The sequence below is a fragment of the Lissotriton vulgaris genome, chromosome 2_1 (genome assembly GCF_964263255.1).
Source record: "Lissotriton vulgaris chromosome 2_1, aLisVul1.2, whole genome shotgun sequence".
Taxonomy (NCBI): Eukaryota; Metazoa; Chordata; class Amphibia; order Caudata; family Salamandridae; genus Lissotriton; species Lissotriton vulgaris.
In genome coordinates, this window is record NC_141687.1 from 790,616,122 (window position 1) to 790,642,043 (window position 25,922).

General features: G+C 45.0%; 1 protein-coding gene across 1 annotated transcript in view; it reads right to left on the reverse strand.

Moving 5' to 3' along the window:
• Positions 1-25,922, reverse strand: part of OLA1 (Obg like ATPase 1) — a 713,352-nt gene that overhangs the window by 510,830 nt on the left and 176,600 nt on the right. Inside the window, exon 4 of the mRNA XM_086956152.1 lies at positions 6,808-6,935. Coding sequence (XP_086812278.1) covers positions 6,808-6,935 — 128 coding nt within the window. The remainder of the gene's footprint in view (positions 1-6,807; positions 6,936-25,922) is intronic.

The following is a 25,922-nucleotide window of genomic DNA, read 5'->3' on the forward strand; positions in this document are numbered from 1 at the left end:
AGATTGACTCCACTATAGTTGACGAGAGGGGGCGGTACGCCGCTGTAGCGCGGCGATGGGAGAGGCGTGCCCTAACATTGGTTTCGGTTTATGTTCCTCCGGGTTTGCAGAACAACACCTTCCAGGACCTTGGTAGCGCCATTTTGAATCTGCCCGCAGGGTTGTTGATTGTGGGGGGTGATTTTAACTCAGTTTGTTCCGGATCCTTGGACAGACATCCGCCTAGAGACCTCCGTAACACACAAATGTGGTTGCCCACCTTTCTTGATACATTGGGGTTGGTCGACTGTTGGAGACTCCTGCATCCCACCCAGAGCCAATACTCATTTCATTCTGGCGCTCACGGTAGCCTCTCCAGGATCGATTACGTCCTTACCTTGGCGGCTCACGCACCGGCGATCTCCGAGGCCCGTTTTTTGGCGAGGGGTATTTCGGACCATTCCCCGCTGTGGGTTTCGTTCGACTTCAATATTGTCAGGTCGGAGCGACCAGTGGTGGTCAATCCGTGGTACTTTCGAAACCCCAAGACTCGTGGTCTCCTGGCTAAGGCTATCGACCTTTATTTCACGGAGAATGTGGGGTCAGTTACATCGGCTGCCACTTTGTGGGAGGCTTTTAAAACTGTCTTGCGGGGTGAGGCCTTTACTCTGATAGCGGAGGCCCGTAGAAACAGAGATGCCGACATGGTGCGTATCGAGGCTGAGATCATGGAGTTGGACTCCCGATTAGAGGCGGGCCCTGAGCCTGGCCTGTTGCATAACCTCTCCCTTAAACAATCGGAGTACTGTGACCTTGCTCGCGACGCTGCTCTCGTCCTGGGCAGGGAACAGCAGGGTCGGATTTACGACGTTGGCGACAAGGCTGGGAAGTTGTTGGCCTGGCTTGATAAGAAAGAGAGGGCCAGCCGTGTTGTCCCTGAGATACTGGGAGAGGATGGAGTGTTAGTCACTGACCCGAGTGCCATTGCTGAGTCCGTTTCGGATCACTTTCGGGGTGTTTATGCCTCTGTCTCGGACCGGTCTGAAGCCGATTCGGTTGCTTTCCTTTCTGACATCGACCTCCCGTGCTTATCGGACACGGATCGAGACGATCTAGACAGGGACATATCCATGGATGAGGTTGCACTTGCAATCCGCTCATTGAGGTCTGGCAAGGTGCCGGGCCCCAACGGCATTCTGGTAGAACTGTATAAGATTAAACCGGATGTGGTTTCCCCACATTTGCTTAATATGTTCCTGGAGGCGCGGGAGGCGGGCCTACTTCCCCTTGACCAGAGGTTGGCCACCATCGTGGTCATCCATAAGGAAGGGAAGCCGAGAGACTTGTGCCGGTCGTATCGTCCCATCTCTCTTTTGAACGCGGAGCCTAAGATTCTTGCCAAAATGCTCGCCAACCGTTTGATTGGCGTCATCGGTGACTTAGTGCACCCGGACCAGTCGGGCTTTATTCCACACCGCAACACTGCTCTTAATTTGCGTCAACTTCATGGTGCCCTGGCTAGGGCCCATTCGCTTGAGGAGCCGGATGCCACGATGGCTTTCGACTCTCTCGAGTGGAGTTACCTGTGGGCAGTGTTGGCGAAGCTCGGTTTTGGCCCGGAATTTGTGGGTTGGGTCAAACTCTTATATGCCGGACCGCTGGCTAACGTGGCTGTCAATGGCCGAGTTTCTGCGATTTTTGCTCTTCAAAGGGGCACCAGGCAGGGCTGTCCTTTATCGCCCCTCCTGTTTGCACTCGCGCTTGAACCACTTGCGGCCCTGTTGCGGACCCATCCCGACCTACATGGTATCAGATGGGCCCCTGACTTCGAGGACAGAGTCTCACTATACGCAGATGATATTCTTTTGTACCTCACCTCCCCCTGCAAATCCCTCATTGTGGCCTGTGACGTGCTGCGACTTTTCGGTCGGTACTCCGGCCTGGTTATTAACTGGACCAAGTCACACTTGTATGTCCTGAAAGGGGGAACGCCACGCCTTCCAAGGGGTTGCAATTAGAAAAACAACAAGCGATGGACCGAATGTGGATCAATGTCACACATTCCCCCAGTCAAAAGATCTGGGCCCAAATCCATCGTAGTCAAGCTAGCCGGGCTGATGAGAGGTGTTACCTCGAAACCGGTCCGGTCCTCGGATGCTTGATTCCGTTCTGGGAAGGACAAGGACTGGACTGTTCCCATGGGGCACAGGGTCAGAGCTGATTTGCATATCGCCATTGTCTAACCCGGGGTGGTGTGGAGTGCAAAAAAACGATGGATTTGGGCCCAGATCTTTGGACTGGGTTGAGTGTGTGACATTGATCCACATTCGGTCCATCACCTGTTGTTTTTGCAAATTCCAAGGGGTTGCGGCATACAGGTGGCGAGCCAGAGCTTCAAATATCTGGGGATTTATATCTCCTCTAATCCAAAAGCGCGCTATGAGCACAATTTGCTTCCCCCTCTTCTCCGCCTCCGGAGTGATGTGGAGGGATGGCGCAAACTCCCGCTCTCCCTGCTTGGGCGCGCGGCGTTGTTTAAAATTATGTCCTTGCCCAGGTTCCTCTACGCCCTGCAAAATACCCAGGATCCGGTCCCAGCTCGATACTTCGGTGAGATCAAGAGCCTGCAACGCGCCCTACTTTGGGACGGCCGCCCTCGCAACGCTATCACGAAAGCTTACGCTACCGTGGTACGATGGGGGGATAGCACTACCTGATGTGCAAAGGTATTACCGGGCCTCCCAGTTAGCGGCTATCAACCACGGTCTATACGGTCCGGAGAACAACCCAGGGTACGCCATGGATCGGTGGCTCCTGGGCGGTGGGAACTACTATAGGGCACTCTACTCGAGGTCTCTCAACAGGCAGATGTCTGGTCCAACGAAAACCGCGGTCCATATTTGGAGGGCGATCACTAAGGCGCAGGGATGGAAGGAAAGACTGACTAAGGCGACCCCATTGAACGACTCCTGGGCAAATTGTGGCATACCAAGGGTTTTGATAAGTGGGACCTGATTGGCATTTCCAGGGTGGAAGATATGTTGCTGCGTGGCGAGGTTAAGACTTTCGCCCAATTACAAGCAGAATTCCAGCTGGGTGAGGCGGAATTCTTCCGGTATGCTCAGTTGAGACATGCATTGCTGTCCGCCAAACCGGAGGGGGAGGCGATTCCTGACAGCTCCCCTTTGGAAGATAGGGTGCTGGACGGCCATATGCCGGACAGTGCCATTTCACTGTCTTACAAAAAACTCATCTATGTCCGTACAGACCTCCTCATGGGTGTGAGGGACCAGTGGACACAAGATGGGATAGAAATTGACGACGAGGATTGGCAGAGTGCGGTATCCTCCCCTAAGGAGGTTGCTATCTCTTCCCGTCTTCGGTTGGTGCAGCTCAAAATCTTGCACAGAGTATATGTTACTGGTCCCAGACTTGTGCACATGGGCTACCCTGTTGATGGACTTTGTAGGCGCGGCTGTGGCGCCCTCGCCACTTTCATGCACATCCTGTGGGAATGTCCTGCAATAACTTCCTACTGGCGACGCGTGCACTCGATCATGAGCGAGGTGACTGGGGTAGAGGTGCATGCGGAAGCCAGGAGATGCCTCCTTAACATCTGGGGTCCGACAGATCACAACGTGGCCCAGACCCAATGGGTTACCCTTGGCAATATGGTAGCTAAACGGGATATCGCACAGAAGTGGGGAGCTACAGCGGCTCCGAAGGTTGTACAGTGGAAGGCCAATATGGATTGGTGTATGTTCCGGGAATAGACCGTGTATGTTGCCAGGGGTAAACCTAAAAAGTGGCAGAAACTGTGGGGGGCTTGGAATGACTACAGAGGGGACATTTGCTTACCCCCAGATCCCGCCCCGCGGGAGGAACACCTGTCACCGTAGCTTGAGACACCAACTGTACAACTTTACGTTGCTATCCTGTGTTTTCCTCCCTTCCCATTCCTAGTAATCTCTTCCGTTGGTCATAACTGTGCTCACTATGCCCTCCTGACCCCCCCACAACGCCTCACTGTTTCTTACATTCCATTGCCTCTGTCTTTGTGCCAGTTTTGGCGCTCTTTTTCTTTCTCCCTATCTCTTCTACGTTTCTCATATAAAATTTAAAATCAACCTCATTCGTTCTGATGTACTAATTCTTGCACTTTTGTTCCTTTGCTTCGAAATGCTGCCTTGCCTCCGGGATGTCAGTTTTAAAAAATTTAAAAAAAAAAAAAACATTCACAAATAGCACTCTTACCTTTTAAATCCATTAATGGTACCAGATAGAGTCCTGGCAGAGTGAGTGTGAGAGGTAAGATGTGAGAGGTAATGAAAAAAGTGCGAGAGTGGAATAAACAGACTTTCTATGCTTAAAACAGTCTAACATAAATCCACTGGACGCATCCCTCTCTGAGATAAAACTCTCTCAGCGCCCAAAAGACTTTCACAATCTTCTTTCTGACATACATTTATTCTCTGGTGTAGCCCTCTTCTCTCAGGAATTCACTCACAATGGAAATCTGAGGATCTTTTCTAATCCCTGAAAATATTAATAAAAACCACTCCCATTTACATGTCATCTGAGATAGCTCCACACCTATTTCATTTACTGTCTCTTGCCTTTGACCGTTGTTTTTGCCTATCCTACAGTACTTGCATTTCTCTTCTCACCCTATTCTCCATTGCTTTAAAACTTCATTCTCGGAGTCCTCCTCATTCTATTTTATACCTCACCTTCAATTGCATCTCTTCTTCACCTTTCTTTGCCTGGCCGGTCCCTTTCTCTCTACCTACTCCATTTATTTCACAAACCTAGTTCTCCCATCAGCTCCCTAGTCTGCACTAACTTTCTCACTCTGCGTCCCATAACTTAATTCTGACAGAAGTATTCTATTAACTCCATTAAAGATTTATTGAAATTGTCTAGGTAATAATATTCAATGTTATACATGACATTTTTTTAAATTATTAATTTTAACAGTAATTTTTATTACATGCATTAAGTTATCTAACTGTATTGTAATAACCTCTTAGCACCCCTTAATGAATCCTATCTCTGAACCCTTAAGACGCTGAATACCCCTTAATGGTAAACTTCTCTGAACCCCAGAAATCTGTACTATGCCTTTATGCTACCTTTCCTCAAACCCTAAAAGCCCCTAAATATTCCTTAACACTACCAATCCCTGAACCCTACCAACCCCTATTGCTAATCTTCAGTTGAACCTAAAAACCTTAGTGCCCCTTTACACACCCTTCCCTAAACTATAAAAAAAACTCTTACTACACCTTAATGCTACCATTCCATGAACCCTAAAAAACCCTTACTACCACTTAACACTACCTGTCCGGGAACTTAAAAGCCCCTTACTGACCCTTAACACTACCCTTCCCTGAACCCTAAAAGCCCCTTATTGCCCCTTAATTCTATCCTATCCTAAAAACAAAATTTTCTATACCTAGGCCTTACCCTTCCTTAAATTTAACCCCTTTCCTCCCTTTATTGCTACACTTTCCTAAACCCTAAAAAAAACTTGCACCTTAAAAGCAGCTATCATTTACGCTACCAATCCCTGAACCCTACTAACCCGTTTCTACCTCGTCCCTGAACTCTAAAAACCTGTTACTAGTCCGCCGCCACCTTCCCTGCCTTAATGTAAATGCTCATCTCTACTTTACCAGGGTGATGCCCCCTTGCTCTCCACACGCCTACCTTTGTCCTATTAAGGCACAACATGGGGTGACTGCTTGACATTGATAAGCATTCTGTCCATCAATTGTTTTTTTGCATTTATCACGCTGACTGGGAAGGTTATGCCCTGACGTGAGTCCAGTGCTCTCAATGCCACTGGAGTCAAGCTAGCTTGCCTGATGAGAGGTGAAACCCTGAAACCGGTCCTAGGATGCTTCTTTTCCAGTCCAAGAAGAACCTGGCATGGTAGTTCGGGCTAAACTCTTTCCATGGGGAACAGGGTCAAGAATGCTTTTCATATGGCAGGATTTAAACTGGAATGACATGGAGAGGAATGACATTATGGGTTTAGGCCCAGATCTCTGTACTGGGGTTAATGTTTGACTTTGATCAACATTCTGTCCATCATGAATTGTTATTTTTTCAATTTCTTTTTCATTCAATATTTTTAGTAGACAACATTTAGTGCACAACGTTTTTTCAGTCTACTTTTAGACCACAGTATTGTTACTGCAAACCAACGTGTTGCTCTTGCCCCCTGTTAACAAGTTATTGTTATATATGGTTTCATATAGGGGACTATTATATTTCCTTATGTTATCTGTAAAGTGAGTAGACACCTTCTGTTAGAATAGTAATTAATTAAAATGCTAAAAAATATGTTTTAACTAATTTCCAAACCAGTTTTTTAATTCTCCATTTACAGCACAATTTGACATAACTTTTCTAGTACATTAAACTATGATTACCAGCATCTGTTTCTAGCTCCTCGCAATAAACTTACAAGGTTAAGCATCATATTCTGCTTTATAAACAACACACACAAAAAAAGAACACATGCTGAAAAAGTAGCTCCTATGTATGCAAAGAATAATCTATTTTAGAGTTTGCAGTCTTTCCGATGTGGCTATCTATTATAAAATGACGGCACTGAAAGGCTCGAAAAAGCACAGCAAAGGTGGATCATATTCATGTTTATTTGTAAAGCCTACTTTCTTCAAACGAAGCCTACGTAATCCTAGCCAAACAAATCCTGTTCATGCCAGCTTTGTAAATTTACCTCCAATGGTTTCTTATATTGGGAACAAATGTTCATAGTGACAGAAGTAGGTTTCTAAAAAAAAGACACAGTATACGTACGTGTTAAATGGAAGATGGCATCACAGGCACTAATATTAGATAGGAAGGCATTTCCCAGGCCCTGTCCTGTACTTGCTCCTTTTACAAGACCAGCAATATCCACGACATGTAGGAATGCAGGAATTTTACTGAAAAATAGAAAAGGGAGCACTTAATTACTCAAAAAGATGAAAACTGTGACTCAGTGCAAAATTCCGAGCACAAAGCAGACCCGTTCATAATATTTATTTTGAATTTCTTCTAAATACTGTTGTATGCATTAAATATCCTGGACACCCTGCCATAAACTGTTTTCAAGAAAGTGTGTGAAAATATCTCGCATCAAAATACTACATCAACAAAACCAGTAAGCATTGGTAAAGCCAACAGGTCGCTCCTATGAGAACTATTTGTTTTGGCAATAACGTTTAGCCATGCTGTAGAGCAGTCCGGCTGCTATGCAGCATGGCTAAAACCGATTTAAAAAAATTCACTAACGTGCCCAGCGCTAACGTGCCAAAACAAAAAAATACCAACGGGGGAGTGAGTTGTGGAACGAGACAACACGGAGGGAGGGAGAGAAGGACTTGGTTGCGGGAGAGGACATATGAGATACAATAGTGAAGCGCATAGACTACGGAGGCTGGGGAATCACACGGACAATGGAGGTTGTACAGGAGGTGCTGGGGCAGCCTACGGGCAATAGAGGTTGTGCGGGAGGGGCTGTGGCAGTACAGAGGCAATGGAGGGGGGAACGGGGGAAGCAAACGGACAATGAAGTGTGGAGGGAGGTTGGGGGAGCAAGCTGAAAACAGAGGGTGGGCGGGAGGGATAGGGAAGCAAGCTGCCAAAAGGGGTTGATAGAAAGGAATGGGAGAGCAAGACGACAATGGAGAGTGGGAGGAAGGGGATGGGAGAGAAAGCTGACAATGGAGGGTGGATGGGAGGGAATGAGGAGCAAGTACACAACGGAGGGTGGGAGGGAAGCGAAGGGGCAGAGTTGACAACAGGGGATGGAGGGGGATAGGGCACCAAGCTGACAATGGAGGGAGGAAGAAGGGGAGAAAATACACTGACAATGGATGGCAGGCGGGAGGGGAGGTGATGGGTAAGCACATGGGCAATGGAGGGCGTGCAGGGAGGAATGAGGAAGCAGACAGACAGCGGCGGTCGGACAGAAAGGGACGGGGAAACACAGACAACAGTGGGTGGGCGTATGGGGCTGGGGAAGCAAACAGATAATGGGGGGGCTGGGGCAGCAAACAACAAGGAGGTGGCGGGGAAGTAAGAACAGAAAGAGAAGGTAGGCAGGGAGGAGGCAACTGAGGAAAGCAAGAAAGAAGAACATGGAGGGGAAGACGTACATGAGGGGGACAGTTGTAAAAAACGCACACTAGCCGGAAAAATGAGCAGGGGAAGGAGACAAGTAATATGCTGTGGTCCAGGGGAGGGACCAACTTGTACACCATTTCTCCCAGAGAGTAACTTAAGTCGAATGTCTCCTCCTGGCTAACAGCACTTTTACGCCCAGGAATAGTCATTTATTCAAGTTTGTATAACGTGCTATGTAGGTTGCCCTATGATTAACATGCTTCCAAGTTCAAAGATCAATTAAGTGTTGGGTGATGAACTAAATAGTTATTTTACCTAGGAACTAGAACCAGATCCAAGGCCTCCAGTGAATTGATAATGCTCACGTGGACTAGCTGCTTGGGGAGAAGTTGGTTCAAGAAGAGGAAGGAAAGCCTATTGTAGCAAACAAATTAGAAGCAAGTAGATGAGTGAAAATTAAGTCAACCAATGGTAAGCAATGGTCGGGCTCACTGTAATACAACAATATTTTATTTTATTTATAAAGTTTTATATAGCGCGAACAAGATCCAGAGGGATATCAGAGAGCTTTACAAAGGAAGAAAGGAAGGAAGGAAGGACATAAATCCAGTATTGAAAACAAGTAAGAAAATAGAATAATCACATATATCCCAGACAAATAAACACATAGTTTCCAGACAAATGAAACAAGGAGAATAGTACAATAAACGAGTATGTAACAGTCTAAGAAAGGGGGTATATGCATGCTTAAACTATTAAACAATTGGGAAATTAAAATGCAACATGAAAATATCTATTACCGGAACTTATATAGACGCATATTACATTAAAGTGCCAAGTGACTTAGTACATATGCACTTTTCATTGTGACATTTGAGAATGGTCCTAAACAGAAACTGGATTTATAAAATTCAAGGACCCCGAGACTTATTTTTTTCAGATCTGGACGTGGCATTTTAAATAGGTCATATACATAAGAAAAGAGTACACATGTGGAGTGCCTGGAAAGATCAGAAGGTGTCCTTTATGCATTAAACGCATATTTGTTATTTGATGAGCAGTAGAAATAAAAGTGAAGCAAAACACTCTTTTACCCAAGAAATATTGACAAGAACTAAAGATCAGAGTTCACAGGGCCGTTTCGCATCATACTACCTGCCTGCTAAGTGATCTCTTCTACTTCCTAGCGGCTCCTTCACCAAGATAAACGATGGGTTTCCTGTGACCACGCTTGCTAGTGTTTTGCAAGTTCTGTTTTTTTATTTCTATTACTATGAGGGGCGAGAGTATTCACAACATCGGAGATTCGATTTGACTACATTTTCGTTGTTTATATTAGTTGTTAAGGTAGAATAGTTCTGGATAATTATTTAGGTCTTATTCGTTAGTAGTAAAAGTTGTATTTATTTATCTAATGTATTTTAAGTGGGATTTTTTCCTGGTTTTACAGATTACGTAGGTTGCAGGAGTGCCGTTCACAGAGCACGATAAAAAGGGAGCAAGGACTGCACTGGTGGCTGACGGGAGAGCGTGCACATGCATGTGCTACTATAAAGTAGTTAGAAACCATTGAAGTTACTGATCTGGCTCTATACTGTCTTAGAGAAAAACAAGAGAAGCCCTAGGTATCCAAGCGACATGGTGTAATTATTATTACAGAACAGCAGTGGTCCTTACGGAGGTGAGAACAACAATACAATTAAATCAAAACAATATTTTTAATATGTAGCGATCCATTAATAAATAAAAGTGCAAAAAAAAGTACTGTAGTGGTATGTGAGTAAACGTGAAGTGAGACAAGCGAGGAAAATACTTAAGTAAACGTGTGATACACGTGAAGTGGAATATTTGTATCGCAGTTACATTATCTGAGATACAGCTCATAAAATACACAATAAATCAACGGAGATAGGGTCTGTATGTATCGTCAACAGCGTTTCGATCCGTTTGAAAATGTTTTCACAACTGACAGACCATGCGCTGTCTTAGGCGAGACCTAAAAATAACTGCGTTAAAAACATAGAAGGAAGCCTACATACAGAGTGTTATACTGAGGACATGAACTTGAGAAAAGTGTGATTTATGGAACAATAGTCTCAAGCCTAAAAAATACTAACCCACACGAGGTGTATTTATATTACGAGTAACTACCAATAGAATGCACAGATTTTACAGAGCTGAGACAAACAAAGACATTAATTAATAAGCATGTACGCTGCTCACATTGCAACTGTACGATAACTTCTCAAAATGATGCAAATACTCATGGAACGTAGGTAAACCTTACAACCATCTGTTCTTAATTACAACATGGTCTGCATCGCCCGATGCCTCTTCCCAGCAGTTTCTTGTTTCTATGCTGCTGCGTCAAAGGTTCCATGGCTATTTCAGGGCATAACTGCTCTTTTAGAGGTACATTTTGCTCTTCCCTCTGATAATTATGGGCTGTTTTTTTTCCGTGGCTCTGTTTCGCCTGTGTCGTGAAGCTCTAAGCACTTCTTAACAGTCGGCTCAACACCAGTATAAATACCCAAAAGTATGTGTGTTTTTAAAAAAAACAAGTTTAATGTAATTTGCTTCTTCCACAGACACTGTGCCAACTGAACCATTTAGAACCAATCTTGAACACAAACAGAACTTTGGCACAGGGTTCTAAAGGGAAACAGATTGTGCTGGAAGGATGTCCCAAAAATCATTATATTTTGACTCTTACTAAGCTGAAATTAGTTCTCAAGCATATTTATATGTGTGACAAATGGCAAAATCTAATACAGCCATGCACCATGAAAGGTTTTCTTTTCATCTTTCAATTTGCCAGGTGGATGCAGAGGTGGACACTGCAGAAGTACTGTGCCCTCATTCAGGAGTGACCATTCTACACTGTCGATGAGATAGAGCAAGTGGAATCCTGCTACTAGAAAGAAGAAGTCCTACGGTATACTTAGCAGCCATAGGTGTTGGGAAGAATGCCCGTTGCATGCATAAAAGGAGACTTGCAAGATATGATTATTGGTTATTTTATGGCAAACTATTCCTTTCAGGAAGGGTGTTCCAAAATTATTTATTGAACTTTGATTAACATGTCACTATGAGAAGCTTCAGCATGCTAGGATACTTAAACGTACTATGAGGCTAAAGCTATAATGTGCCAAATGTTCACAGTGCCTGTATGTGCTAACGCTGCTATACAGGAGGAGAGACTTTGGGCTCAAGTTGATTGCTGGAAGAAATGGTGGACAAGTTGGTCCTAAAACTTACTGCAGGACAGCAGAAAGAACACACACTGGAAAAGCCAATATGTTTGGCCTATGAAAGATCTCTTGGCTTGGTCAATATTTTGTTTAGGTATGTTGCATGTGAGCATGGGTTGCTGGGCAACATGGCTTAAAGAAACAAGCATTTACAATGCAATGGTTTCGCCTTTGGAATAGTTAGAGCTATTGGCATTGTAAATGACAACATTTGTATTTATGTGTTGGTTTTGAAAACAGATAAATAAATGGCATTGCCATTAGCTTAATCTCTCGCAAATGTGAGACCTATTGTACCCTACGGACGAGCTATTACATGGACACTAGACACCACTGCCCACTTTCAAGCGTTTTCCACCCACGTCTTCCGCCCTACCTGTTGCCTCCACTCCACTTCAGTGTTGGCTCCTGCCCCACCCTGCCTCCTGCAAGATCCATCCTAGAGCATGAGGCTCCTCTGTTGAACCTTTGTATGGAGGTCAAGGGTCGAGGCTTGCTCCAAAGACAGGCACAGTCCAGACCGGATACTTGAAGTTCAAACCCACCTAACCTTGCACCCCACTGTGGCATGGTGCCTGAGGGGAGCGGCCCTAGTCTCACAGCCGGCGGCGAGCTTCTCTTTCCAATCCACCCTGCTCAGTCACCCAGGCACTGACCTTGGCCTCCAACAGGAAAAGCTCAAAGAAAGCTATGTACAGTCTACCCAGACATATGAGTTTAATCACCACTTTTATTTTAGGTCCCCTTAGTGACAAGAGTGAGCTTAGTGAAAGGAGCCACGCTCCACAAGTGCTTCCGGGTAAACTTTAACTTCTTCATCTTCTTGAAGATGTCATGGCCACCTGTGAGGGCTGGGCCCCCTCAATCTTGGTATTTTATCTTATAATTTGGTTAGAAATAAGAGTGTAGTGTCTTCAGATGCCATGTGATCGGCTGAAGCCTAAGACCTTACGGGCATTGCTCATATTCCATTGTGTAGGGACACTTGGATGGACCAGCAGGAGAACACCATCACTGAATTTTACAATTATTCTGCAATGGACACTTGCTTTATTCCCACCTTTCTGTTTACAGACTACACTCGGAGCTACTGTAGTGGCAGTATCCTCTGAGCTCGTGTCGCAGAGCTGCCAGGTGGCGCAATGTATGTTCAAGAGCACGTATGGGCCCCTATGTATAATATAGTCTCGGCGTGAAAGCAGCAAAATACAAAAAATATGTATGATTACAGCTTTACAGATGAACAGCAGTAAAGACGCATGATTAGAAATATTGAGTTTAAACTACTAGTGTGAACTTTTTGGGTGTGTTCCTGCCTAATCAAATATATGACGAATGCTACCTTTTTTTACTGGATCTGTACTATAAATGTATTAAAATGTGTTTTATTGGAATACAAATAGCTTAATTAAATCCCTCCTTCAGAAACAAAAAGAGTAGCTTTGGGTTAAAAAAGAATGTTGTGTGCTAAAGGTCACACTGTGTGACAGAGCTTGGGTATAGTAGTCGTTTTACAAAGAGCACTTAAGCTGAAGCTGGTTTAGCATTTACTGTATTTTTGTAGGGACCTTGTATGTAGGAGACCTGTTTGTACCTTAGTAAATATGGGCCAAAGCTTTAACGACTCACTCGTCGAAACAGTTTGCTAATCCTGCCACTACTTAATTAAATTCCAGAAAAAATATGTAATGCGTTTTTAAAGACCACTTGCTGATGGCAGCTGCGTCCTTTGCCATGGTGGTCCCCTGTCATTCTCCATAAATGGCACATGCCATCCTGGTTACTTTGGAGGGTGGCACAGGGGCACAGCGTGGCGATCTCTTTCACGCAGAGGGACGGTTTCAAGACCTCAACAAAGAGAGGCATTCGCCCCTCCATGCCTCCTGCCCCCTGCGGGGGGGCGCGTCACAACTAGCAGGCCTGGCGTGCACCGAGCACATCAGTCACTTGTGAAGAAATAAATGGCTCTCCGTGGGGCCAATGGGGTGGCAGTGACTCAGGAGGTCAGCCAACCATGGCAGCCCGCCGGCCCTGCGGCCATTCACGCGACACCCCTGCCAGCACGCACAAAGCCAGGCCGCACTCTCTGAACCCGGATTACCACGGGGTGACCTAAGGCACACAAAACATCCCCCCCAAGGAAGGCTGGCATTTGGAACCCTCCACCCAGCCTTTGTTACAGCGTGGCCCTACACCAATGTCTGCCAAAAAACACCTGCATTACCATAAGGTCTGTGCGGGTTCAATGTGCTAAATTACATTAACGCATCTCTCTCCTGCATACATACACAGAACCGTCTGCTTCAGAAATGTGTTTCTAAAACTCCTGTCAAAGTTTTATCTCTCTACTTTGGTTTCCAGTTGATTTTCCCATACTACAAACGGGCTGCGTTAAACCTCTTTACTTCAGGTATGTATCTTGTGTACAATATGTGATCTCTTTAAACGCTCTCTGATTAACCTGTAGCAGTTCGAAGTCGACGAAAGCAAAAGGGGGCCCACCGCGCAGATTCTTGAGGTCGATGTCACGAATAGCGCCATATTTGTAGAATACGTCCTCTATGTCCTTTGTGCGAATGTCGGGAGGCAAGTTCTCAACATATATGCGGCAGTCATTGTTCCCGGCGGGGCCGCGGATAACGCCTCCTGCCATGTCGTCCAGGGTGGTGGCTGGATGGGGGCATACGCCGCAGGGGACGGGCACACGGACAGAGGGAGGGGGGCAGGCACACGGAAAGCGGGAGCAAGATTCCGTCATAAACAGCGGGAGGGGGGGGGCGGGTTAACGGGCACACGGACAGCGGGAGGGGGGGCGAGCGGGCACACGGACAACGGGAGGGGGGCAGGCGGGCACACGGACAGTTTAGGCACACGGACAGCGGGAGGGTGGTCAGGAAACAGCCAGCGGGACAGGGACAAGACGAACAATGTACACAAACATCGGTGTAAAAAAAAAAAAAAAGTACACGCCCACAGTGGCCACGTCTTCATGACGTTGCGGAGAGGGAAAGAATCGGCAGAACGCCCACCAATCGCCTCGGGAAATGAGGGACAGTTCTCTCTTCCAATGGCTAGCCTCCATTTATGGAGCTAGCCAATGGAAGAGAGAGGCGGAACAAAGGCCACACTGTTCAAACATTAGATTTCGCCTGCGCCGAAAACCTGCGCAGTGCGCAGCTTTCGACGAGGCGAAACCTAAAAAAGAGATATGATACGGCCAGCGTTAACAGCATAGGATCGCTTTTTTTCTTTACTTTAAGCCATGCTGCACAGCAGAGCAGACTGAAGAAATAAGTGACCAGAAAGATGCAACATTGAAATTTATGAAAAAAACCTGTCTCTAAAGGGAGATCTTATCTTGAAAGGAATCTCAAGTGTGACCAAGAAAATTAAGACTTTATAAGGGAAATGTACAAAACAAATGGCAGTGAAAAGGAGCCCAGTGTGCAAGAAACTGTGAGGATAAAGGTGTGCAAGTCACTCTGAGGTCCAGCAGCAATCCAAATGAGCAAATGTTATGTGTGGTGCATGAAAGAGGAAAGATTTGAACCAGTCCCATAAGGTCGGTACATAAACAGTAAGAAAATAGATGACGCATGTAATGATATGATTTTCTGATGTGCATGGAGAAAAGGTGGTAGGGCGGTATAGGGAAGTCATGTTGTCATGTTTAATACTGTGAATCAAAATGCAACAGTTTCTAATTTTAACTTGATCAAAATGGCTAACAGGAATTTTGAAAATGATTCCAGAGGCTAAGAAGCCACATATCAGACCTAGAGGATACAGAGAGAAAACTATCAGTCTTGAGGGATTCTCAGGCTAACATTTGAGAAACATTACAAAACATCATTAATAAAAGTGGCTGCTAGCCCTCCACTAGCTTAGAACAAAACTAAGAATTGATTTTCGGATCCCGAGCACAAAGCCATCATGGTTACACCTCATAAGTGCCTTTGGAAACCAGCCCCCACTAAGTCCCTGCCAGAGTGCTTTGGGATAACCAGCTCATTCTGATCAACATGACATGGTTAAATGGAAAAAAATATGGAAGAAGGTCAATTACCAAAAATAACAAATTCAATCTAAATTCATGACTGTAGGCCACCTTTCTCATTTCTACAAAGAGCTGGGCACACCAAATGAAGCAGATTGATTAGGATTGACTGGGATCAGGCAGGCCAACCTATTATCCTCTTGCCACATTGTCATTTGGTGCTGCTTTTTACCCCCTACACAGCTAGTCTATGTGGGCCGTATCAATTCACTAAAGGCCTTAGATAGGGTGCTAATTCTCACGTAAAACATCAATGTAGAGCATCACCCAACGCATCATTGATATTTGAACTTAGAGGCAGTTTGACGTAACTGCAGAGCAACCTATTTAGCATGCTACACAAACCTGAATACATGATGACGCTCTAGGAAGAAGCCACAGTGTTTTTCATTTTGCACTTTGCCTGGGTTTACCACTAAATCACAGAATGATCTAGACCGGAGTTTCAGGATGAAGACACCGTCACAACTGTAAAGGTGGCACTCTAGTTTTCTTAGGTCAATGCTGATTTGGCTGTTAGGTAGCTTCAAATATTTTATTTTTATACTGTTAAAGTTTGTTTTTACTGAGAGTAATTTTATTGTTGAGGTGGGAGGAAAGGGAATTTCCAGCTGGTCACGAAAAACAATTTTGTCAGATACCTGAAAAGTGGAGAGGAGGTTGGCGAGTAAAAACTTTAGTCACACAATTGTAGTTGGATTTGATGGAAGGAGGGAGGAACATCCTTGGCATGAAAACATTTTACTATGCCCACATACATAATCATCAAACCTTTGTCAGAATTGACTGACTGTTGGTCTCAGGGGGAAATGAGATCCAAATTGGCTGTTCAGGTTATCTTGTCAGATCACTTCACAATTAAGACAGCCTTTGACGTAATTACATTTTTCTAAAAACAATATAAATGGCAGCTCAGAGGCAAATTCTTGAAAGTTCAAAAATATAAAATTGTGTATCAAAAGTTATACATTTATCCACCAAATGGGATTCACAAAAAGGAGTTTGTGGATTCAGAATAATATTCAAGAACTTCTTCCACTGAATAAACTATCTGGTGTTTTAGCAACATTGTATCAGATACAAGCCATCAGTGGTCAGATAAATAATTTGGATAAGGATTAGAGAACACACCATGTTCGAGCTCCTGCAACCATTCCATGAAAACCAGATAGGCGCTGATAGAGTATTACCCTGCTGTGCCAAAGCTAGGCAGAGATAGACTCAAGTAAATGAGATAACCTGAAATGGGCAGCTGACTTTGACTAAGATTTCAAAGGAAAGGAATTTTAAAATGTGTACCAGAAGCTGAAAACAGCAGAGAAAGGGTCTATTTATTCCAGATGACTACTTCAGACATCATAGGCTTACTAAGTTTACTTCCCTGCACAGTACCACCACAAAGAGGAAAGAAGTGGTCGGGTTAGCCATAAAATAAATGAAGGTCCCAAGGCTCTGATTGGTTCCAGTCCATGCAATGATCCATGCATTCTCCCTGTTTCACTCTTTTCACGTCTTTTTCTTACCTCTTCTTTCACTTTTTACTGCCTTTCTCTCTGTTAAGGATCAAGGACTAATTAACAAAAAAAAGTCCTGCTGCCCAAAACTGAGTACTGGTAGGCTCCAGCTACAGTCACCAGCTCACTGCTAGGCATTATTATCAACATTTATACAGCAGTTAGTGGCAGCCCCTACTCATCAAGCAGGTCACACGCTTGATGGTTTGTTCACCAACAACCCTAACATTTCACTCTCCACGGTTCTTCCCGTAGTATGGTCGGACCACCTTGCAGTAATTTTCACCATTTTGGCTCATAACCCCAACCCTCCTCAGTTCACATCTCGTACCCCTATTAGTACCAGAGCTTGGAAAAACCTGGACTACCCTTTATTGTCTAATATCTTGGCAGGATCTCCTTATGAGGCATCACCTCACCCCAGTCTTTTGTCCAGCAGGTATCAGAAATGGATTCTGGATGCAATTAATCAAGTAGCACCAGCCAAATCCATCACTTCTAACCGGGCCACGCCATCTGCCCAATGGTTCACAGAGGATCTTCGACTACAACGGCAGTACTGTAGGAAATTAGAAAGGCGCTGGCGCAAGCACTACAGTCTTTTGGACAAGCAAACCTACAAAGATGCGCTAGCGCTATACAAGAGAGCTATTATTAAACATAAAAGCGCTTTTTTTCAGGCCCATATTGAATCTGCCCAGAACTCTGCTAGAAAGCCATTTCAAGTAGTCGATTCTCTCTCTAATCCCCCCGACAGGACCCCCCATTGAGCCATCTCAAGATATTTGTAACGCGGTAGCAACTTTCTTTTCCACCAAGGTCACTAATATCTATTCATCTTTCTCCATCCCTAAATGCTCGGATTGCCCTGACCTTCTTCCTCTGCCCCCTTCACTTACACCTATCTTCTCCAACTTTCAATCGGTCTCGATAGACCAGATCATCAAGCTTATCACTTCTATCAAATCTGGGTCTCCTTTAGACCCTTGCCCCCCTTCCATACTGAGCGCTCTCACTGAGGTTATTACTTCCCCGCTCACAGACTTATGTAATTCCATCTTCCAGATTGGTATTTATCCTGAAATTTGGAAAAAGGCAGTCATCAAGCCCCTGTTAAAAAAAACGTCCCTGGACCCCGCTGGTTCAGCTAGTTACAGACCCATTGCCTGCCTCCCATTCCCGGCCAAAATATTTAAAGCAGTCATGAACACACAGCTTTCAGGGTTCATCAACTGTCACCAACTTTTAGATGATACCCAGTTCGGGTTTAGGAAGGGTCACAGCACAGAAACCGCTTTGATAAAGGCCTCAGACGAGATTAGGACTATAATGGACCAGGGTGGGGCGGGGGTCCTTATACTCTTAGATCTGTCCGCTGCCTTTGACACGGTCGATCACTCCATCTTAATCGACCGTATCACATCCTTGGGGGTGACCCATCTTGCCAGGGACCTCATTGCTTCGTTTCTGGCCAACCGCACGCAGGCGGTGAAACTGTGCACTTTCTACTCGCCTACCTTCACCCTTCCGTGCGGGGTGCCCCAGGGCTCCTCGCTAAGCCCCACATTATTTAATATATATGTGGCGGATATGGCGAGGGTCATAAAAGCACACGGGCAGCGCTTAACCACCTATGCGGATGACACCCATTTGGTGTTGGCGGTACATAAGGATGGCCCAGCAGTTGCTGCAAGATTTCAGGATGGGATGGCGGCCATTAGCTCATGGATGTCAAATAACTGCTTGAAATTTATTCGGACAAGACCGAGGTGATGACCTTTGGCAACCTTTCACCGGAATGGTCTTCCTTTTGGTGGCCCACTGAAATGGGTTCACCTCCCTCTCCGGTTGCCAGGGTCAGAAACCTCGGGGTCATGTTCGATGACAAGCTGGTATTCAAGCACCATGTTAATGCAGTGATCGCATCCTCCTTCTATATGCTGAGGAAGATTAAGAAGCTGCTGCCATATCTCCCTCCAGCCACAGGAAAAACATTGATTACCACCCTTGATTTTTCCAAGATGGATTATAGCAACGCTCTCTTCCTCAACACGCAAGCACAGGTTTTAACCAAACTACAATCAGTCCAAAATGCTGCAGCTAGAATCCCGCTCAGCATCCCTAGTCACATCCCCACCTCCTCGGCCATACGTAACCTGCATTGGCTAAGGGTCAAGAGTAGGATTAAGTTTAAAGCACTCTGTATCGCCTACAAGGCCATCCATGTCTCAGGACCCAGGTTCCTTAAGGATGCTTTTCGGATCTACGCTCCTAAATGATCACTTCGCTCATCCTGCAGCCATCTTCTCTCTGTCCCACGTACCAGAACCACTACCTGGGGAGACAGACGTTTCTTAGTAGCAACCCTCAGGCTATGGAATTCTCTCCCTTTGTCCATCAAAACCAGTCCCACTCTCATCATCTTCCGTAAACTCCTGAAGACCTGGTTATTCAATCAATGATCATCTGGCTGCTCTCTGTCCCAGGAAGTCTTCTATGCGCCAAGACACCCCAGGGTATTTGTGCGCAATAAAAATCTCAAAAACATAAACATAAACATTTCCTACCATCCATTGTTGATGAGAATGTCTCTGGATTGTTGGACTCCTCTGAAATTGAGCTCAACAGTCAAACCGCTTCATATCAGCCTTCTGGGTCGTATTGTATTGTACTGTATTGTAATTGCATTTATTAGCGCTTACTACCCCTGACGAGGTAGTGAAGAGCTTTTTCGGTAAGTAGCACGCTACTCCGGAACCCATAAAGGATTAGTGGCGAATTAGTATAGTGAAATATGAAAGTAATTCGAGTGGTGGATATGTCAGCCAGTTATTTGGACTGAGAAGGATAGTGGAAGGAAAGAAGAGGGTAAAAGGTTTGCATTTATATAGTGCTTGCTACCCCTGATGAGGTGCGGAAGCAATTTTCTGGCAAGTAGCATACTACTCCGGAACCAATAAATGATGAGTGGTGAATTAGTATAAAGAAAGAGGAAAGTAATTTGAGTGGGGGGTATGTTAGTCAGTTATTTGGATTGAGCCGCATAGTGGAGGGATAGAAGAGGGAAAAAGGTCTGCATTTATATAGCGCTTACTACCCCTGATGAGGTGTTGAAGCGCTTTTCGTTGAGTAGTGCGCTATTTGGATTGAAAAGGAAGAGGGAAGGGTCTAGAAATGTTTTTATTTTTTGTAGTTTACAGCTGTAGGAGGGGGTTTGGGATGAGTAAAAGGGAGGTGAAGGGGATGAGTCGGAATAAGGGTATAGAAAGGCTTGTTTGGGTGATCTGAAAAGTAAAAGAGGTAAGAGATGATGCAAGGAGGGGTAGAGGAGGGAAGAGTGTAGGAAGGGTTATTTTGGGATCACAGTAGTGGTATGGGGTTTGTGAATAATGAGAGAGTGGAGGTAGAGGATATATTGATAGAGGTATAGGGTGAGAAATAGGGTAGTGAATTGGAAAGAGTAGTAGAATACCGTTTGAGATAAGTCAGAGTTGAGGTAGAGGATATATTGAGAGTGGTATAGGGTGAGAATTCGGGTAGTGGATTGTATATGCTGAATTAGAAGAAAAGTACTAAATATCTAGATACATAAGTACAATGAAATATATATATATATATATATATATATATATATATATATATATACATACATATATAAGGAGGTTAGAATATGTGGATTAAAGACACATTTAATAAACTCTGGCTTTCAAGTGTTGTACTTTAAAATAATTGTATACTTTTTTATTTTTTGTAATTAAATAGTGAAGCAAATGTAGATAGTTATGATAAAAGATTTACTTTTATATGCAGTCACTTATATACATGGACCCAGTATTTTCAAAAAGGTCATCTCTGGGGGCCATCCAGAATACACGTAGCCCTAGTAGTCACTGTGAGGACAACACAGTCGCTTCGCAGGAGGAGCTCACAGGTACAGCTGCGGCCCTGCCCCTCTGGTACGACGGGGGATAGGGCCGCATTCGCCTATAAATGTTATGCCTGGAGTAACTATACTTTCTACCCCGAGGAGCGATGGTCACCAGGGGAACATCTGAAGGGTGCAAGGGCAAAAAGAAAGAGAGGAGCTAATGGGGCAGCGTCACTACAGAAAGGGAAGAAGTCTAAAAATTGTCGTATTATTGTGGAGAATGAGACTCCCCCTATGGGTCCACCAGTGGATGAGACTGACCGTGGAATCCAGTCAGGGGGTACTGCAAAGGCTGACCCTGAGGTAGTGAGTGTATTGGACCCACGACTCGGGGAGGAAGCAACTTGGAAGAGAATAGAAGCCCTCCTAACATCTCAGCTGGAGCCCCTCATGGACAGACTGATTGCAATTGAACTGAGGCTGGGGGAAGTGGAGGGTGGGATAATGCGTACCCTGGGTAGTATTAATGAGAAGGTTGGGAGGACTGCTAATCCTCAGAGTATAGGCACTGGAAGCAAAAGGGATGGGGGTACAATTATCTCAAGCTCCTCCATGGCAGCTGTACCAGCCAGCACAGTACAACACCCTGACAAGGAAAATCAGAGGGAAAATAATGTTGGCAACGGAAGAATAGACAGTAGTAGTCAAATGAGGGCAGAAGGGAATGAGGAAAGGGAAGGAAACATCGCAAGGAAAATGTATCCCCGTTTGGATCTGCCTCCCGAGTGTTCACCCAATGTGGTTATTTTGACAGGAGTGCCCCAACTAAAAATGGAGACAGAGGAAACATATGACCAGTTGAAAAACAAAACACTACACTGGCTAAATTATAATAGACCTCTGCCCCAAGAAGTGCACTCAAAGATTTTACATGTAAGAAGGGTGAGTTGGGTGGGACATAGACATAAGACCACTGTAGGGGACTGTATCGTGGTGAATTTTAGAGATCCTAAGGCAGTCCAACACATCACTTGCGGTCCTCAGACCGATACTAGTTCAAAAATACAGACATTTGAACGAAGTTATTTTTATAAGCCCGCATATATAGGATCTAATGGAGGGCGTTGGGATGACCAAATGGGGAGGACCTTGCAGCCAGATAGAGGGTGTGATGGGGCCCCGAGAGAGAGGGGCGAGTACCATGGTACAGATGCTCAGGAGGCACACTCACAAGTGAGGGAGATATCCCAAATAAGAGAAGAGTTTGTCCTCCCGTTGTGCAATAAATATGCAACACTGGGTTGGGGTAGACACCTTAGTGAGGTAGATTGACTGCCCGAGGGCGAGGTGAGTTCGGGGGGAGAACCACAGATAAGGAACATAGGAAGGGAACTCCCCCTTGAAGGAACTCCGGACAGGATTCAATTAAAATTAGCTATTCCAATTCTAGTGGCCCCAACAGACACGCATACGGATAATGAGCCCTTTAGGATTACTTCGGCTCCACTAAGAGATCAGTGGAGTACCGTAGAGCTAGTGTCCTGGAATGTAGCAGGTTTATCAGCTAAATTCCAGAACACTGAATGGCTGGAATACATTAATAGGTTCAACATCATCGGTATCCAAGAAACCTGGGAACTGGATCCCACTAAATTCAACTTGGTTGGGTACAAATCCTTTAGCGTACCAGCAGTAAGCTCTGCGGCTGGAAAAGCCAAGGGCGGTCTCCCAATTTGGGTTCAGTTGAGCCTAGATGGAGTCTGGACAGACTTGAAATGGAATTCAGACTGCATGATGGCGGTACATTTTAAGAGTAATTCATTTAGTCTAGTATTGGTAAATTTTTACAATGCTGGAGGATGCAAAGCAGGCGAGTTGGAGGAAAAACTCGGGTCACAAAGAGTAGCGAAAATGGGTGCAATGGCCCCAGTGTTTTTAATAGCAGGGGATTTTAACTGCCACTTATGTCCAAAACTGTTACCATTGACAGAAGAATAGACAACATGTAATTTTGAAGAAGGAGCTCACTTTGAACACACCCGGAGGGTAGGGACTTAAGCAGGGTGATGAAGGGCCACAACATAGAGCACTCAATGGATCTGCTAAATATTAAGCAAAATGAGCAGGTTAACCCAACATTTAAGGGAAGAGGATGTAGTTCTTACATCGATTTCATACTCCTATCAGACCTATTAAAACAAAGAATACTGAATTTCTCAATTGATTGCAGTGGGTTTAGTGATCACAACCCAGTAGCATTGTCAGTGGCCATCTCAAAGACCAGAAAGGCCAAAAGGAGGGGGGCTGAGGACTTTAGGGAGACAGTTATAGCTCAAGGACAGCGACTCAAATGGGCTAAACTAAATAGCGAGAGCTTCTACAAATCCCTGTTGGAAAAGGGGAAAGATCAGATAGAGACATGTCTAGATCTTTCGGTAACTGGTCCCCCATTGGTGAAGGCCTTTGAAGATGTAGGAAGACTGGTAGACTCTCTAATGTGCCATACAGGAAGGGGTAAGATAAATACAGACCCTAAGTAGTTTGATAGAGGGTGCTCACTAGCCCAAAAAAACTTAAGAATAGCCCTCAAGCAGAAGCCACGAGACACCCTTTGCTGGGGCGTCTGTGCGCTCTACAAATCCGGATAACATAACATAACATAACATTATGCATTGTAGACTAGCCTACAAGCAGGCGGTAAGGCGAAGAAAGAATGCGATCCAGACCAAGACATGGGAAGATCTTAAGGGAGAAGCTGAGATCTTTCAGCCTTTTGGAAGACAGTCAATAGCCCCTGTTTCCAGGATGGTAACAGCCCACAGATAGAATTCAATGTACTCCCGGAGCAGTGGGTGGAACACTTTAGTGTTGTACAACAGAGGAACCATCGCCGCCCAAGATAACATGACAATTGGGAGAGGTGATAGAGGGGCCCTAGCATTCACATTGAAGGAGATTGTGGAGGGTATAAAGGGTCTGACTCGTAATAAGGCGCCAGGGCCGGACAGGATCCTGCCGGATCTCTTCTTAAGTGAGGTATTTCTGTGGGGTCCCATCTTAACCAGAGTAATAAATGAGGCCATAGTAACAGGGTTACCACGCTCCTGGTCAACGGCCATAATAGCGCCAATTTTTAAAAAGGGGAGCAGGGATAACCCTCAGTGTTACCACCCCATTTCCCTAATTGATGTGTTAGCTAAGGTCTTGGGAAGAGTCGCCTTGAACCACCATATGAGCTGGGAAGAGGAACATCATATCCTCTTGGATGTGCAGTATTGATTCCGGGCATGTAGATCCACCACCGACCAATGCCTGAATTTATACCTGTTCGTTACAAAATATACAGTGGCCAGTAAAGGTAAGGTCTATTTAGCGTTTATGGACCCGGCTGCTGTCTTTGATTGCATGAACAGGGAGAAGTTATGGTCCATAATGTCTAATTTGGGGGTAAATATTGACCTGATTAATATACTGAGATCCCTACATCATAATACATCTGCAAGAGTGAGGTACAATGTAGAGGGAGAAAACACAGAACCCTTCAATTGTTCAAGTGGGGTAAGACAGGGGTGTATCCTTGCCCCCTTCTTGTTTTCATTATATATTAATGGTCTCAAACAATCCCTCATGGAATTTAAAGTGGATTCACCAAGAATAGGAAGAAGAGCGATTCCTGTCCTGCTCTAAGCAGACGATGCAGTCCTTCTGGCACGCACACTACTCGGACTGCAGCGACTGATAGACGGGTTTGTGGACTTCATGAACGGTCTAGATTTAACCGCAAATTTGTCTAAATCGTATGTCATGAAAGTGGGCCCAAGAAGTGTGGGGAAAAAGTTCAACTATAAAATAGGCGCATTTAGTTTGACAATGGTTCAGTCTTTTTCTTACTTGGGAATTTTAATTGATCAGGGTCTTAATTTTAAACCTTTGATTGTGGAACGCTGTAACAAATTAGTAGCTAGCTCAGGGGCCATAATGAATTTTGGTCATAGACTTGGGCGATGGTCGCCTGAGCAGATGATGGTGTTCTATAATTCTATTTGTTATGCAAAAGTGGCATATGGGGCGGAACTATGGGAAATGGCGGATGCAACCAAATTGCAAATTGAGGAGAATAAATATCTGAGAAGGCTCCTCAAAATCCCCCAGGGAGTTCCCTCCCACATTATTCATGAAGAATTGGGCTGTGACTTTTTAGCAGACAGGGTGGAGTGTCGGCCACTGATTGCATGGCTAAACATTTGGATCAACCTAGAAGCAGGTCTGTCAAGACAGATTATTATGGACTGCCTGGGGAGGGAGAAGGGAATCGTTATTCCTTGGCTCAAGTATGTTAAGGGTGAATTGGAAAGCATCGGGTGTGAAAGCCTCTTCTGGACACCTTCCTGTATCACCAAAGGTGACCAGGCAAGAGTAAAAAAATATGTTTTTCGAACATAAAGCCAACACACGAGAAACCAAGGACAGTACCAAACAATCAGTTAAGGCTTACACCCTGATAAGGTCATGTGTAGGAATGGAACCCTATCTAGCACTAATACACAATGCCCATGACAGATTTTTAACCACATGGCTGCTGTGGGGATTTTTGCGCTGTGCTGCAAATTGCCATTTTGCTGGCACCATGACGAGCTCAGCTCGTCATCAGCACACGACACCCGTGGGTGATGACGAGCTGAGCTCGTCATCAGCATCGAAAGGGTTAATAACTCGTCTTAGGCTCAACCTTTTACACCACCTGCTTGCTGACCCAGTAGGTTTTACAAATTCTGTTGAGTCAAAGGGTCCCTGCGGCTGCGATCAACGATCTCCGCAGGATACCCTGCATTTTGTATTTTTAAGCCCTTTTTATTCAATGCCCAGGCGTCATTTTTTAATACATTTGTTAAAAGAGGCTAATTTTAAACATGTGTCTGAAGCCCTCATATACCTACAAATGGCCCGAGACCATCTGACCCTATTTGCGATTACAAATTTTTTAAGTTCCGCTGTCAAACTTAGGAATACGAGAGGTATCAGTTAAATATGCACTGTAGGGAGAAGGGGTTCTTCAAATGAATGATGTAATTATGTATAGTACTTTGTTCCCGATGCGTCCCCCTTTATGACCT